Raw genomic sequence first — 14,655 nt, 5'->3', positions numbered from 1 at the left:
AGAGTAAGGTAGAAGAGTAATTTTTTTAAATGATAGGCAGGTAATAAAGCAGTTGTTAATAGCATGAATTGTGACTTAAACTTAAGTGTTACCAAAATATTTCTAATTTTTAAGATATATACTTAAATCAGTGATTCTGGCGGCTGCCTATTGCACATTTACCACAGAAAATGACAATGAACAAGAAAATCAGTTGGGTATAATGTTATAAAGCATATAACTCTTACAATGCTCCATCTATTTCAACACTGTAAAACCCCAAAAATTAAGATAACTCAAATCGTTTGAGTTAAAAACTAATATATAACCATATACTGTGAACTTACTCCATTTAGTTGAAGTAAGGAGGTATTTAATTTACTCATTACATTCAACACTGAGTTCAAAAATAGCCAGAAAGGAACTAAGAACGTAGTCAAATCAGTCCATGAGTCATCTGTTTCAATTGCAATTGTAATTTTAATTGCCTGAAGTCGGTTATACATTATGACAATGTTCTTAATAGCTTTCTGGGCTTTGGAATTTCATGGATGGCTATGGGGGAACAGAGAGCTCTTGGATTTCATTCACAATATCTTGATTTGTGTTTCGAAGATCTTATGGATTCGAAATGACACAAGGGTGAATGATTAATGAATGATTTTTTTTTTTTGTGGTGAACTAACCCTTTATTTTGCAATCTATTGGACTATGCTGCAAACTTGCTGTGGAGCAAAACAACAAACTATAGCTATTCCTTCTGTTGGACAAAATATTCTTAATCCACAATCTCTAAACTAAGCTCTAAGCTTGCATTTTGTGGGATAAAATAAAGTTTGCTTTATGACCACTGCCATTAATGAATAATTGATTTTCAGAGTTTCACTTTCTTGCAGTTAGAAGGTCAGAACCCAAGAAAAACATTTATTTTACACATCTTATTTTATTATTATTTGTAGAACTCTAATCTGCAGCTGCCACAAAACTTTAATTTTTTTTTTCCCTTGTTGATGCCTAAAATATTCATGAAGCTTAAATAACTATAATAAAAGCACAGAAATAGCACTTTTGATCTTACACAGAATAAGGAAGTAGCAGACCAAAGTCATAGATCATGGATTTCATTAGATCTGCTTATCAGTATAAATGTTTAACCCTCTGAAACAATGTTATAAATTCTGTAGCATTGTCAAAATATAGCATTTTCGGTGATTAGCCAGTATCTCCAGATTTAACACAATCTTAAACCAGTTCAAAGATGAAAACACCAGTAACAGATTTCCTCAGCCAGTACTTCTATGACATTTTGACACTGCAATTAAAATAAAATAAACTAAACATGTTCTTGCAACTAAATCGTCATATTATAATCTAAAAACTGCTCAAATCGAATTTAAACTAGAAGTTATTCATGCACTCTTTAAGTCTCATCATCTGTGAAATTTAGAATAGTGAACAGAGTTGAAATTGGACCTTATTTAAAATCCCTTTTTTCATGGGACAGGTAACAAACACAAATGTGATGACTTCCTTGTGTCTGAACAGTTTGTCATGACAACTACACACTACACTACCAGAAAAAAGTTCTACGTTTTAGGAACAACAAATAATAACTTGACTTCTAGTTGATCATTTGGTATCAGAAGTGGCTTATATAAAAGGCCACTAGAATATGCTTATTTTACCAAAATAAAATATGATAACGACTTGATTTTTATTATTTAATTAGGACAGTAAGGTCTGACGTTGCTTAGACAAAATTAATATTGTGTTAGACTCCCATGAGCTTGGACGACTGCATCCATACATCTCTGCAATGACTCAAATAACTTATTAATAAAGTCATCTGGAATGGCAAAGAAAGCGTTCTTGCAGGACTCCCAGAGTTCATCAGGATTCCTTAGATTCATCTTTAATGCCTCCTCCATCTTACCACAGACATGCTCTAAAATGTTTATGTCTAGTGACTGGGCTGGCCAATCCTGGAGCACCTTGACCTTCTTTGCTTTCAGGAACTGTTATGTTAAGGCTGAAGTATAAAAAGGAGCGCTATTCTGCTGAATAATGTGCCCTCTCATGTAGTTTTTAATGCAATAGGTAGGACAAATGTCTTGATACCTCAGGCTGTTGATGTTGCCATCCATTCTGCAGAGCTCTCGCATACTCCCAAACTGAAACCATGATTTTTTCTTCACCAAACTTGACTGATTTCTGTGAGAATCTTGGGTCCATGCGGGTTCCAATAGGTATTGGATGACTGGGAGATGCAGTTCAACAGATTATTCATTGGAAAAATCTGTCTTCGGCCACTTTTCCAGGTGATCAACTAGAAGTCAAGTTATTATTTGTTGCTCTTACAACTAGGATCGATGACAAGACTTTTGTCAGGTAGTGTACTGTAAAAACTATGTTTATTTAGTTAGCATTTCATTGTGTCAAGAGGTTCCTTCTGAAAATTGGTCATCAGTTGGTGTGACTACAAAATCAGCCAGTCTCCTAAAATACACACTTCTCAAGAATTTTTAAAAATAAAGCATGTTCCTCATACTACAATGATGAAAAAAAAACACACAGGGATCCTCAATGTCTCCACCCAACTTTAGTGTATATTTAAACAGTATTTTAGCATTGAGCGCTCACTGATAGTCTTCATCATGACCATCATCATCTCTGTGCTCCTGCTGGTTTCTCTGGTGCCACACCTGACCTTCACTGGTAAGACTGACTATACAACATACGATTTACAAAGTTGTTAGGAACATTTCATTGGTTTGTATCAACTATTTCTCTCTCGTTTTCAGCTTATGTGCATATAACGGACGGCAGGGAGGCAAAACCTCACTCCAGACCTTACATGGTTTCTGTTCAGAAGAAATGTCAACATATCTGTGGTGGATTTCTGATTTCTGAACAGTTTGTCTTGACTGCTGCACATTGCTGGAACCAGTGTGTGCTTTAGTGTGAACTTTTATGTGTGTCATTTGACCCCAAGAAACGAACAAGCACATGTATAATGATTTTGTCTTTTTCAACAGAGGTGACACTCTGAAAGTTGTGGTTGGTGCCCATAACTTGGCTGACAGTAAGAGTTTGATCCATTTTAAAGTGAAATCCTACATCAAGCATCCAGGCTACACATTGTTTCAAAATGACATCATGCTTTTGAAGGTATTGTAGATTTGTTTTTACAGCAGAAACCATTCAATGTTTTTTTTTTTATTAGTAATGAAAGTGTTTTGAATTACAGCTACAAGAGAAAGTCAAACTAAACAAAAACATTAGACTGATATCATTACCAAAGGATGGAAAAGATGTTAAAGCAGATACTATCTGCAGTGTGGCTGGTTGGGGGGGATCTATGGAATAATGGCCCAGTGAGTGACCGTCTAATGGAAGCTAACACAAGTATAGTGAGCGATGCAGAGTGTGAACGCAGATGGGGATCTGTTTACAAGGACTCAAAGATGATGTGTGTATATGGTCATGGTGGATCCTGCACTGTAAGTATGAAAAATGATTCAGAAATTATGTTAACGGAGAAACCTGTTTCACTATTGAAGTGTTAATCTATGTTTTTTAACAGGGTGACGAAGCAGGTCCTTTGGTTTGTGGAAACACTGCTGTTGGTGTCACAGCTTTCGGTGACCGTTATCTCTGTAATTCACGCCTGTATCCTAATGTGTATACCAAGATTTCAGCATATCTTCCATGGATTCGCAACATAGTTGGAAATTGTGACTGATTTCATGAAAAAAAAAAATAAATTCTTGAATTTTACCATGAAAGTTCTTCCAATAAAAGTATCACATAGCAGCCATCGATGATTATCCTTATTGTCAAATATGATGTGTTCAAAAACATTACTTGGTGGCTATATTGGACAGGTAATTTGTGTTGGACAAGAAAAGGTTTTGTTAAATATTCCCTTAAAAATGTTTTAAATAAAAGAAAAAGCCTAGGGATATCTGTCATTTTACAATCCCATTCCTTCTTCTTCATCCCATTAAAAAACCAGTCAAAGGTGCTTCATAAACTCTGTTTACAAATAATAATAATGCTAGAATTTACTGTTGTCTGACTGTTGAGTCGGTGCTTGTGGGGAGTCCACATCCTTACGAGGGCATAACTGTTGCACAGCTGAGATTGTGACTCGCAAATGTGCGAGCCACTGCTTCTGCTTCTAGCAAAGTGGTGAGCACTCAAGAAGATCTGAGGATCAAAGTAGGAGGTAACCCTACTAGTTTCCATGGACCTCCCACTTCTCCATAGCTTGCCCTGTCCAGACTTTGAGTCTGGGTGGCGGTTCATCCTCCGGAAGGCAGACATCCTAAGCTGGTAAAAGTGGTTTGTGGGGATCTCCTGTTAGTAGAACTTGTGGTGTTGTGGGAGTTCTACAAAGATGAAGAGGGAGGAGGGTATGTTATATCTTATTCGTGGGTATCCTGGGGAGCTTAAGGTCATACTCACACTATGTACAGTTGTCTCGAACCAGTTCAGTTATATCATTTGGGATGCGGTGACACGCATTCAAATTTTTCGCCAAACAGCCACTTTTGATGCTCATAAACAATCATAAAGACCTCGTGTTGCAGTAATTAGGAGGTTTGCTGAAGGTGCGCAGCTGTCGGTCTGTGAGGGGCTGGCGTCTGTAATAAAATACGGCAGTTTGCGTTCACTGTACAGTAAGAATGATTAATAAATCCATATGAAACAGTCCCTTAAAAGTCACGTCTAACTTTCAGTTTAGGACTTTGGCTTGTTTTGCATTCACACAAGCGTTCCGCGCCAAAGCCCAAGTGAACTGCGCTCAGGCACACCTCTTCCAACCAGGCCAGGGCCGGCCAAGTGAACTGTGCCTGAACCCGATTCACACTTCTCAAACAATCCGGGAAACGGGCCTGGGCATGGTTCGGATAGCATAGTGTGAGTAGGCCCTAAGTGATGACTTGGGATGCAATTAGATGTTCATCAGGGCATCGGAGGGAGAGATGTCATGCTTGAAGGAGAGCCTGGATACTCCTTCACCCTCTGGGGTGCCTGTGGTTCAGGACCTTGAATTCAGCATGATGGCTGTGCTTTCTTGGGTTGTTTTGTTGATTGGGCTGGAGCCCAGCACCTTTGGCTTAGCTCCAGTGCAAGATGGGTGATATTTAGGGGACAAATCAAGAGGGAGTAAACCCCCACAGCTGCAAGCTGCCACTATCACCTGAAGGAATAAGCTAAGACTTCTGTTTAAGGCCACGTCCTCCCTGCATGCTATATGGCCACTTACCAAAGGTATCAAGAATTTAAAAAAATATTCATTCATTTTTCTTCGCCTTAGTCCCATTATTTATTAGGGGTCGCCACAGCGGAATGAAACGGCAACTTATCAGGCATACATTTTCACATCAGATACCCTTCTAATGGCAACCCAGTACTAGAAAACATCCACATACACTACAGCCAATTTGGTTTATTCAATTCACCTATAGCGCATGTGTTTGGACTGTGGGGGAAACTGGAGCATATGGAAGAAACCCACGAAAACACGAAGAGAACGTGCAAACTCCACACTGAAATGCCAACAACATTTATATTGTTCTGCTGAACACAAAAGAAGGTATTTGGAAGAATGTCAGTAACCAAACATAATTTGTCTCCCATTTACTCTTGTAGTATTTATTTTTCTTTGGCAATATAGGGATGGTGAGATATGAGGATAAGTAAATGATGACAGAATTGTTATTTTTTGTGTAAACTATCTTTATAGATCTTGCAGTATGGTGTGCAGTTGTTATGACAAACCCTTAAGACACAAGACAAACTGTTGCTGCTGTAACTGTTTAAATGGTGTCTTGATTGAGGTTCAGCTTCCTTCCTGTTCCCTTTGCAAAATTTCACAGATGCTGATAGAGAGGTCAGTGCAAGTTGTTTATTTGACAAATAGACCTGCTATATTGCCAAAATAAATATTAAGTTTAAAAAGTGCTAAACTTTTATATGAAACTAAAGGTAGTTACTTAGGAGGCACTTGTATTTATCATCCTCTGAAAGCTAGTTGCAGCTGCCGGAGGCATAAAAGAGCATAAAAATAGCTGTAGATCCTCACTGATGAGCAGATCTAATGGGATCTAAAATTGTCATAGGCTAATTTCTCATCTTCAAAAAGTTATAGAAGTGTTCAGAGCTGATAACAAGTCTGTGGTGCTACCATTACATCATTCACAATTGAGTATCTTGGTGACATGTAAATAGTTCACAATAAAACATGTAGTGTTATATTTCGTCATAATTTCCACATACTCAAAATATTGGAAATCTCCAAGAGATATAAGTTGACTTTGAACACAAAATCTAACCAGTGGTGTAAATATAAATTAGTCTGCACGGGCATTAATAATCAGTGTTCAAAATCTTTAACTGTACTGTACTTGACTCTGAACATGCACAAACCCCCACACCCTCCGCCAAAAAATAAATAAATGAATAAAAATGCAACTTTATGCAAAGTGAATGTTGAGACATAAGAGTCTGGAAATATTCTAGACCTACATTTTTCCTCACACATAGATTGGAAGTTGAGTATGTTACTTACTGTATATGGCCACCGAGTGACCTGCCAATATATTTTAAACATGCAATTGACTGGTACAATAAAAACACTTTGACTGATTGGTGTTTGCCATTTGATACTTTTATTGCCAGAATGTTTGTTGAAGAATTGAAGGAAAGCGTTTTATTTTTCATGAAATCCCCTAAAAATCCTAATTGCACTATCTCTCCACTGACGTTGTTCTGAAATCTGAGCATACACATTAAAATTCTTGGGTGAATTCCTGTGATCATGCTTAACAAATTAATTTGGCTTTTGTTTATTAAACATTTAAGAACTCAAACAAATGATCAGTACATATTCAAAGCAAAATCACTTTACATTTGGAATAATGGATTGGATCCATGGACGATATGCTGAAATCTTTGTGTAAACTTCAGGATGTTTGGGACTATTACAAACGCTTGGATCACCAAAGGATGTGATGCCAACGGCAGTGTTTCCACAAACCAAAGGACCTCCTGAATCCGCCTGTCAACAAATACAGGTAAACACTTCAGCAGTGAAACTAATTAATAAGAAAACATGTCTGAATCATTTTAATTACATACTGTGCAGGATCCCCCTTGCCCATGAACACAAATCATCTTTGAGGCCACATAATAAGATCCTCATTTCTCAAGGCAGTATGCGTGTTTTTTTGTAGTCACGTTTGCTTCCATTAGACAGCCTCTCGGTGGGCCTTTCATCCACAGATTTCCCCAGCTGGCAACATTACAGACAGTTTCTTCATTGTGTTTTCCATCCCTTGAGAATGATATTGGTTTAACATTGTCATTTAGTTTGACTTTTTTCTTTAGCTGTAATTCAAAAACAGCTAATTAACACTATACAGTATTCTGATTATATAGATGATTTTGAGGTCAATACAGAAGCCTTAAAGACCAATCAGAATTGAACTACTTTGAAATAAATTTTAACACAAAGTGTTTGTACATTGAATTGAATTCATTTCAACAAACAAAATTAGAGGTATTACAGTTTGGTACCTTCAAAATCATAATGTCATTCCGATGAAGTCTATAGTCTGGATGCGGGATGTAGGACTTCACTCTGTAGCGTTCCAAAGTTTTGCTTTTACTCAAATCATGTGCACCAACCACAACCGTCATCACCCTTCTGTTGAAAAATCATATTATAATTTTGTATTTTGGCTATTCAAGACACTGTATGGTTGCACTGCAGTTGCTTTGTCAGTCAAAGGATTCTGAACTTCAGTTTACACTAAGCAAGCCTGCTTTCACTTGACTTAAGGTCAATGCTAAAAGCCACAATACACATTATGTTTAAAAAGTGCAAAACTTTTATATGGAATTAATGATAGCTCATTAGGGGCACTTGTATCTGGCATCCTCTGAAATCTGGTTTCAGCTGCCGGTGGCATAAAAAATAGCTGTAGACCCTTACTGATGAGCAGATCTAATGTGATCAAGGCAGGGGCGTAGATTTAGGGACGCATCCCCACCAATATCCACGACCATTGAAATATCCCTACCAACAATATAATTCACTTAAAAAAATTGCTATCAATATTATCTAGACACGCAGAATAGGTTTTAATGAGGTTCTATCCTCGAGTCCTCCCGCCCCAAAACAAATATGGACATTTTGATTGGCTGTGCCTTTCCCTGCTGTCACAAGAAGGGGTGTGGCTGCGTTTAGATACAATCAGCGCCAAATGCAGTGGATGAGCTATGTCTAAAATGGCACACTATACACTATGCACTCATGCACTATGTACCTATGCACCTACACACTCAACTGCATAGTACATGTATGTAGTGTCCTGCAGTCGTTTAGTGTGTGAAGTGTCAATCATTACACATTTAATTTTACTGGCTGAATGACTGCATCATTCAGGTAATTAAAGTGCACTTAATATTTTTAGAATTTTCAGTGTGAACGCACTACTTACACTATTTATACTATAAAATGACGTAGAATAGTGCATAAGTATGCGATTTGAGAGGCAGCTGATTTTATCCCCATGCAAGAGTAAGGTGTATTGGGTGACACATAAGTGAGGATGGCGGCAGCAAAAAACAAAACAAAAAAACAATAGGCATAATACTGATAATCTAAATCTGTAATATATATATATATATATATATATATATATATATATATATATATATATATATATATATATATATATATATATATATTAATAATCAAACTTTAGGTCTTTCTAACCACTCAAGCCCCCCTTGTCTATTGGCTTTTTGGCTTTTGTTTATTAAACATTTCAAAACTCAAAAAAACAATTGTTAAGCACTTTTCAAAGCAAAATCATTTTATCTTTGCAATTATGGATTGGATCCATACGCGATATGCTGAAATCCTTGTATAAACTTCTGGTTGTTCAGGACTATCGCAAACCCTTGCATCACCAAAGGATGTGACACCAACTGCAGTGTTTCCACAAACCAAAGGACCTCCTGAATCCCCCTGTCAACAAACACAGATAAACACGACAACAGTGAAACAAACTGGTTAATAAATAAACAAGTCTGAATTACATACTTTGCAGGATCCACCTTGGCCGTAAACACAGATCATATGTTTGGCCACATATTTAGATCCCCATTTAACATGGCAGTATTTGTCACTTTTTGTAGTCACGTTTGCTTCCATTAGACGGTCACTCAGTGGGCCTTCCATCCACAAATCTCCCCAGCCGGCAACACTACAGTCAGCACCTGCTTTAATATGTTTACCATCACTTGGCAATGATATCGGTTTAATCTTGTTGTTCAGTTTGACCTTTTTATCTATCTGCAATTCAAAAACACAACTAATTATAGTAAGACTACTGGTGACTTTGAGGTCATTACAGAAGCACCAAAGGCCGATCAGAAATGAACTCATTTGAAATAGATTTTAACACAAAGTGGTTTGTACAATGGTTCCTGGTTGAATACAATTTGAACAACCAAAGTTACAGGTGTTACAGTTTGGTACCTTCAAAATCATAATGTTATTCCGATTAGTTCTATAGTCTGGATGCGGGATGTAGAACTTCACTCCGTAGCGTTTTAAAGTTCTGGTTTTACTTAAATCATGGGCACCAACCACAACTGTCTGCTCTTCCTTTCTGTTGGAAAATCACATTATAATTGTGTATTTAGACCATTTAACACGCTGTATGGTTGCAGTTGCTCTGTCCAGAGGTGTGGACTCGAGTCATGTGACTTGGACTCGAGTCAGACTCGAGTCATGAATTTGATGACTTCAGACTTGACTTGACAAAATATGAAAAGACTTGCAACTCGACTTGGACTTGAACATAATTGACTCGGACTTTCACTTGGACTTGCGCCTATTGACTTGTAAAGACTTGCTATTTTCTATAAAAAGCCCAAAGATAAGAAGTATGTTGACACAGAACGCTCTATCTCTGCGTGTGTGTGCGTGTGTGACAGAGAGCATGCACGCATACTTTCGATCACTAGCGCTTTGTGGCGCACTTCCGTGTTTTTGCACCAGCGGGAAATTTGAAGATGCCATTTTCATTCTGACTCGGAGAGTGAAATAAACACATCCGCGGTCTGCTCCTTTTGTTTAATTCAGCGGATTTACAACATCTTTCAAAGGTAAGAGACTTTACTACTCGCAATGTGTTACTGTTGTGCAAAAGCATTGTTTTACTGTTGTGTATAAGTCAATGAACTTCAGCTTTTTTAAACCAAATTTACCCTCTCTTGATTTATATCATATAATTATGAATGAACATGGCTGTAATTTATGTTTTTGCACTTGGTCGTTTGTGTCAATGCGCATATTATGTTTTATCTTTGTGTTTTGCCCATAATAACTAGATATATAATTTATTTTTAAAGCTATTAAAACTGAAAAAAAAAAAAAGTTTTTTGTTATTTTCTGGTGACATTTTGCAATAAGGTTTCTTTAGTTAAACTATGTACTAACATGAACTAATAATGAACTATACTTCTAAACCTTTATTAATTATAGTTTAACATTTACTATTGCATTATTACAATTTAAAGTTATGCTTGTTAACATTAATGTTAATGCACTGTGAGTTAACAAGAATTAACCAATAATTTTATTTCCATTAATTAAAGCATAAAATAATGAATACTGTAATGAACTGCACTGCATTGTTTGTTCACATTACTACATGCATAAACTTGATTAATTAATACAACCTTATTGTAAAGTGTTACATTTTTCATATTTTGGATTATTACTATTAATTTTATTTAGTATTTAAAACCTTAAAGATATTTTTATTATTGTTGATGTTATGCCTCTTAGCAATATTTTAGTCCTCTATATGGTTTTTAATAAAAAATTTTATTGTGAGATTGTAATGTAATGCATCTATATTGTTGAATTTCTGTTTGTTTGTTTTTCTGTATTTCCCCCTCTATATTTAAGGATTATCTACTATTTTTAAAGTACTTAAAACCAACCATCTAATAAAAAATACAATTGACAATCACATTTTGTTTCATGAGTGTCTTTGTTCCTGTTTTGTAGGACTCTTATTTTAACAGATTTCATTTGGAAACACTTGACTGATAATTTAATTAAAGTTTTACCTTTGTTATTCCATCACTCAATGAGATCATTTAATTGTGAGTTGAATTACTCCATTTGTAATTGTTTTTAAATAAACTAAAAACAAAGACTTGTTTTATTCAGTTTGTTGAATGTGAACTTCTCTACTTTACATATTAAAATATATTTAAAACCACTACGAATGTATTTAAACTAATATTTAAATTTATATAACTGTTTCACTGTGGGTATTTCTATTTTAATTTATTTAGCACATTTATTGGCTATTCAAACATGAAAACAAGTTTTAGATACTTTGTGGCTCTAATAAATGGTTAAACATAACAATATCCCTGCAGAAAAATCCAGCTTAAACCAGCCTAGGCTGGTAAGCTGGTTTTAGCTGGTCGACCAGGCTGGTTTTAGAGGGGTTTTGGTCATTTCCAGGCTGGTTTCCAGCCATTTCCAACCTGGTCTTAGCTGGTCAGGCTGGAAACTGACCAGCAAAATCCAGCTAAAACCAGCTTGACCAGCCTGGTTTAAGCTGGACATAGCTGGTTTTAGCTGGTCATCTCCCAGCCTGACCAGCTAAGATCAGGCTGGAAATGGCTGGAAACCAGTCTGGAAATGGCCAAAACCCCTCTAAAACCAGCCAACCAGCCTAGGCTGGTTTAAGCTTTTTTTTCAGTAGGGATTTATGACAAAATGTTCTAAAATGATTGTTTACAAGTGCCTAAGTGGGATTCGAACCCCGTTCTTTATGAAAAGAAAGAAAAATCTGATTGGCTCTGACATTAGTTTCACCAGTGGGCAGGTACTTCAATCTGATTTGCTGGTCTCTCACGCGCGTATTCAGTCTCTCTGCGTTTGCTTGAGTTTTGTCCACACTGGCGCTTCATAATTTTCCTGCTTTTGCTCTCCAGAGATCCTCCTGATAAATTGATTATTCCAGAATGTTGATATGGTTTGTATATTGCTAAACTATTTAGTATAATACACGAAAAACTATGAGGTTAAGGTAAATTCTATAATAAATGCTAGTGTTTTTGAGAGTTAGGTATACTGCCTATGTTTAAGCCTAGTATTATTTACAAGTTGTTAATGAATGCTTCAGCATACTGTAGTCTTAAGAATAGTGAACTAATAAAATGAAATACAGAGTGTAGTTTTACTACAGTAAAGTGTGGTGAATTGTAGTATAATATACCCCATACTGTAAAAAAACTACAGCACTGGGTCATTTGTTTATATTACACTTGTGTTACCATAGCAACTATAATATTACCCCAACAGATTAATTAAAGTACTTTACTATAGTACTGTTCAAAACCCTGTCCATGCCAATAGATGTGTTCAGGGGCCCTGTGGAACAGCTTTTCCTCAAAATGAAGAGGATGACATGGAAAATGTCCTCCACAATCTCATCCATAATGTGGAAGACAGCAGAGACGTGTTCACTTTATTTTAGTTGCCATGAAAAATGGGATTGATAGTGAGATTTATTGAAAGAGTGAATAGTACAGTAGGCTATAATGCCAAATCAAGTTTTTCCTTATTTTTATCACAGTTACATTTCTGCTTGCGTTAGTTATATTTTTGTTTAAATGTTTTTTATTTGATTAGTATGGTGAACCTTTTGGATGTTTAATAAATGTTTATAAAACAAAATGCATTCTTTACATCCAACCTCTATTCTCTGTGTCTTTAAGTGTTTGAAACTGGAAATATCTCATCATAAAACATACAGCCAAAATGTTGTGGTTTATTAGATAAAAAATTGAATATGTAAGTCTATTTTAGTATTTTGGTTATTGTTAATAAATAGTGCCTCAATATAAATCATATCAAAAAGCACAAAAGGAAGAGGAAACACAAGACACAAATTCTATATATAATTTCTGAGAGCGCGCAGGAAAATGTGTGCGTGAGCAGTGCATATTTGAGAGCGAGAAAATTTGCGCGTGAGCAGCGTATATTTGAGAACTCGCAAGCAGTTTTGTCCACAGAGGAAATCGGTGCACGAGCATCACACAAGGTAGAGAGCAAAGCTCTTCAACGATATGTGAAGAAAACAACGTTATTGTTTGTATGAAGTAGCCTACTTCATTTAGAATATGTGCTACCATTTTACATTGCTGCAAGACAGATTTGCATCTCCATCTCTTTAGCACACACGAGATTCAATTGACAAAATACCAAGTTTACTCAATTTTACTTTGCAGCATACAGGAGTTGTTGGCACTGCTGCCTCATTGAGGTTGTTTATGTAGTTTTAGTTAATCACAAGTTGATCACTGAAGACATAACATAGCACAACTAAACTTAATGAACTAGACAGCAGTAGACCTGCAATTTCTGTGTGATGTGAAGCAAAATGGACCCTTTTTTTTTGGTGGAACTCATTCTTGTGCAATAGGCTGTGTAGACGAGACGCAGCACTGTTTAGCAATTTTTCAGAAAATTACATTTGTATCTTTATATATCTAAGCAATGTTCTTTCATTAAAAAAAAGGTTTGTTTAATAAATACAGATCTTACAGCCGTACATAATCTGTTTAAATTTTATTTTTCTGTTAAAAAGACTCGAAAAGACTCGAAAATCAAACTATAGGACTTTGGACTTGACTTGAGACTTGTTGCCTTTGACTTGGGACTTGACTCGGGACTTGCCTGTCTTGACTCGGGACTTGACTCGGGACTTGAGGGCAATGAATTGAGACTTACTTGTGACTTGCCAAACAATGACTTGGTCCCACCTCTGGCTCTGTCATTGAAAAGCTTTATGAATTTCAGTTCACATTAAACAAAACTCTTACTTTTTCCTGCAATGTGCAGCAGTCAAGACAAATTCTTCAGTAATGAGGAATCCACCACAGATATGTTTTTCATTCAATTGAATAGAAACCATGTAAGGTCTAGAGTGAGGTTTTGCCTCCTTGCCATTCACTATACCCACACGAGCTGAGAAAAAGTTAAATTACTACTTAATTAGCACATGCCAATCAAATATTTTCAGCATATCTGCATAATCTGTTGTATAGACAGTCTCACCAGTGAAGGTCAGGTGCGGCACCAGAGAAACAAGCAGGAGCAGAGAGATTATGATGATAGTCATGATAAAGGCAATCAGTGGGCTCCCAATTATAAAATTCTGTATAAATATACTCTAAAGATGGGAGGAGCCAGAGACATTGAGCTGCCGGTAAGTCTTGACTTGAGAAGTACAATGATGTTAAAGTTTTGATCTTGCAAATCTTAGTGGTTTCACAGTGAAGCCACAGATGGCTTTAATGATAAAAACGAAGCACGCAGGAAGGCATTGTTACACATCATAAAGTTATGTATCATAAACTGGTATATAATGAATAATACAAAAGTATCTGATCTACAAAAAGTGCTTTACAACCTAAAACTGACTAATAGCCACTATAATAACATGGGTGGTAAAACAGAATACAAAGAAAATTGTGGAATTGGATTTCTTGAACTGCAGCAAATACATAATATGTAAGGGATGTATTCATAGCGCAACCCTGTTTCATTTTATAGACTCTGAC

General features: G+C 36.3%; 2 protein-coding genes across 2 annotated transcripts; one reads left to right on the top strand and one right to left on the bottom strand.

The window, feature by feature from the left end:
• Nucleotides 1-2,633: 2,633 nt before the first annotated feature.
• On the top strand, nucleotides 2,634-3,721 carry LOC147831558 (granzyme M-like). Its single transcript, XM_087304829.1, is given in 6 exon segments — nucleotides 2,634-2,694; nucleotides 2,781-2,927; nucleotides 3,017-3,147; nucleotides 3,227-3,328; nucleotides 3,330-3,479; nucleotides 3,563-3,721. Coding segments are annotated over 6 exon segments (750 nt in total).
• A 5,142-nt stretch (nucleotides 3,722-8,863) lies between these two features.
• LOC141380312 (duodenase-1-like) lies at nucleotides 8,864-14,213 on the bottom strand. The gene is made up of 5 exons (XM_087304260.1): nucleotides 14,150-14,213; nucleotides 13,915-14,059; nucleotides 9,536-9,668; nucleotides 9,098-9,349; nucleotides 8,864-9,022 (listed from the first exon to the last, which is right to left on the bottom strand). Exons 1-5 carry the CDS (start codon nucleotides 14,211-14,213, stop codon nucleotides 8,864-8,866), a joined length of 753 nt encoding a protein of 250 aa, XP_087160386.1.
• Between the last annotated feature and the right edge of the window lie 442 nt (nucleotides 14,214-14,655).

The sequence above is a fragment of the Danio rerio genome, chromosome 22 (genome assembly GCF_052040795.2).
Source record: "Danio rerio strain M-AB ecotype USA chromosome 22, GRCz13ab, whole genome shotgun sequence".
Classification (NCBI taxonomy): domain Eukaryota; kingdom Metazoa; phylum Chordata; class Actinopteri; order Cypriniformes; family Danionidae; genus Danio; species Danio rerio.
Note: the sequence above shows the minus strand (reverse complement) of the source record. Positions and strands in the feature narration are given on the sequence as shown.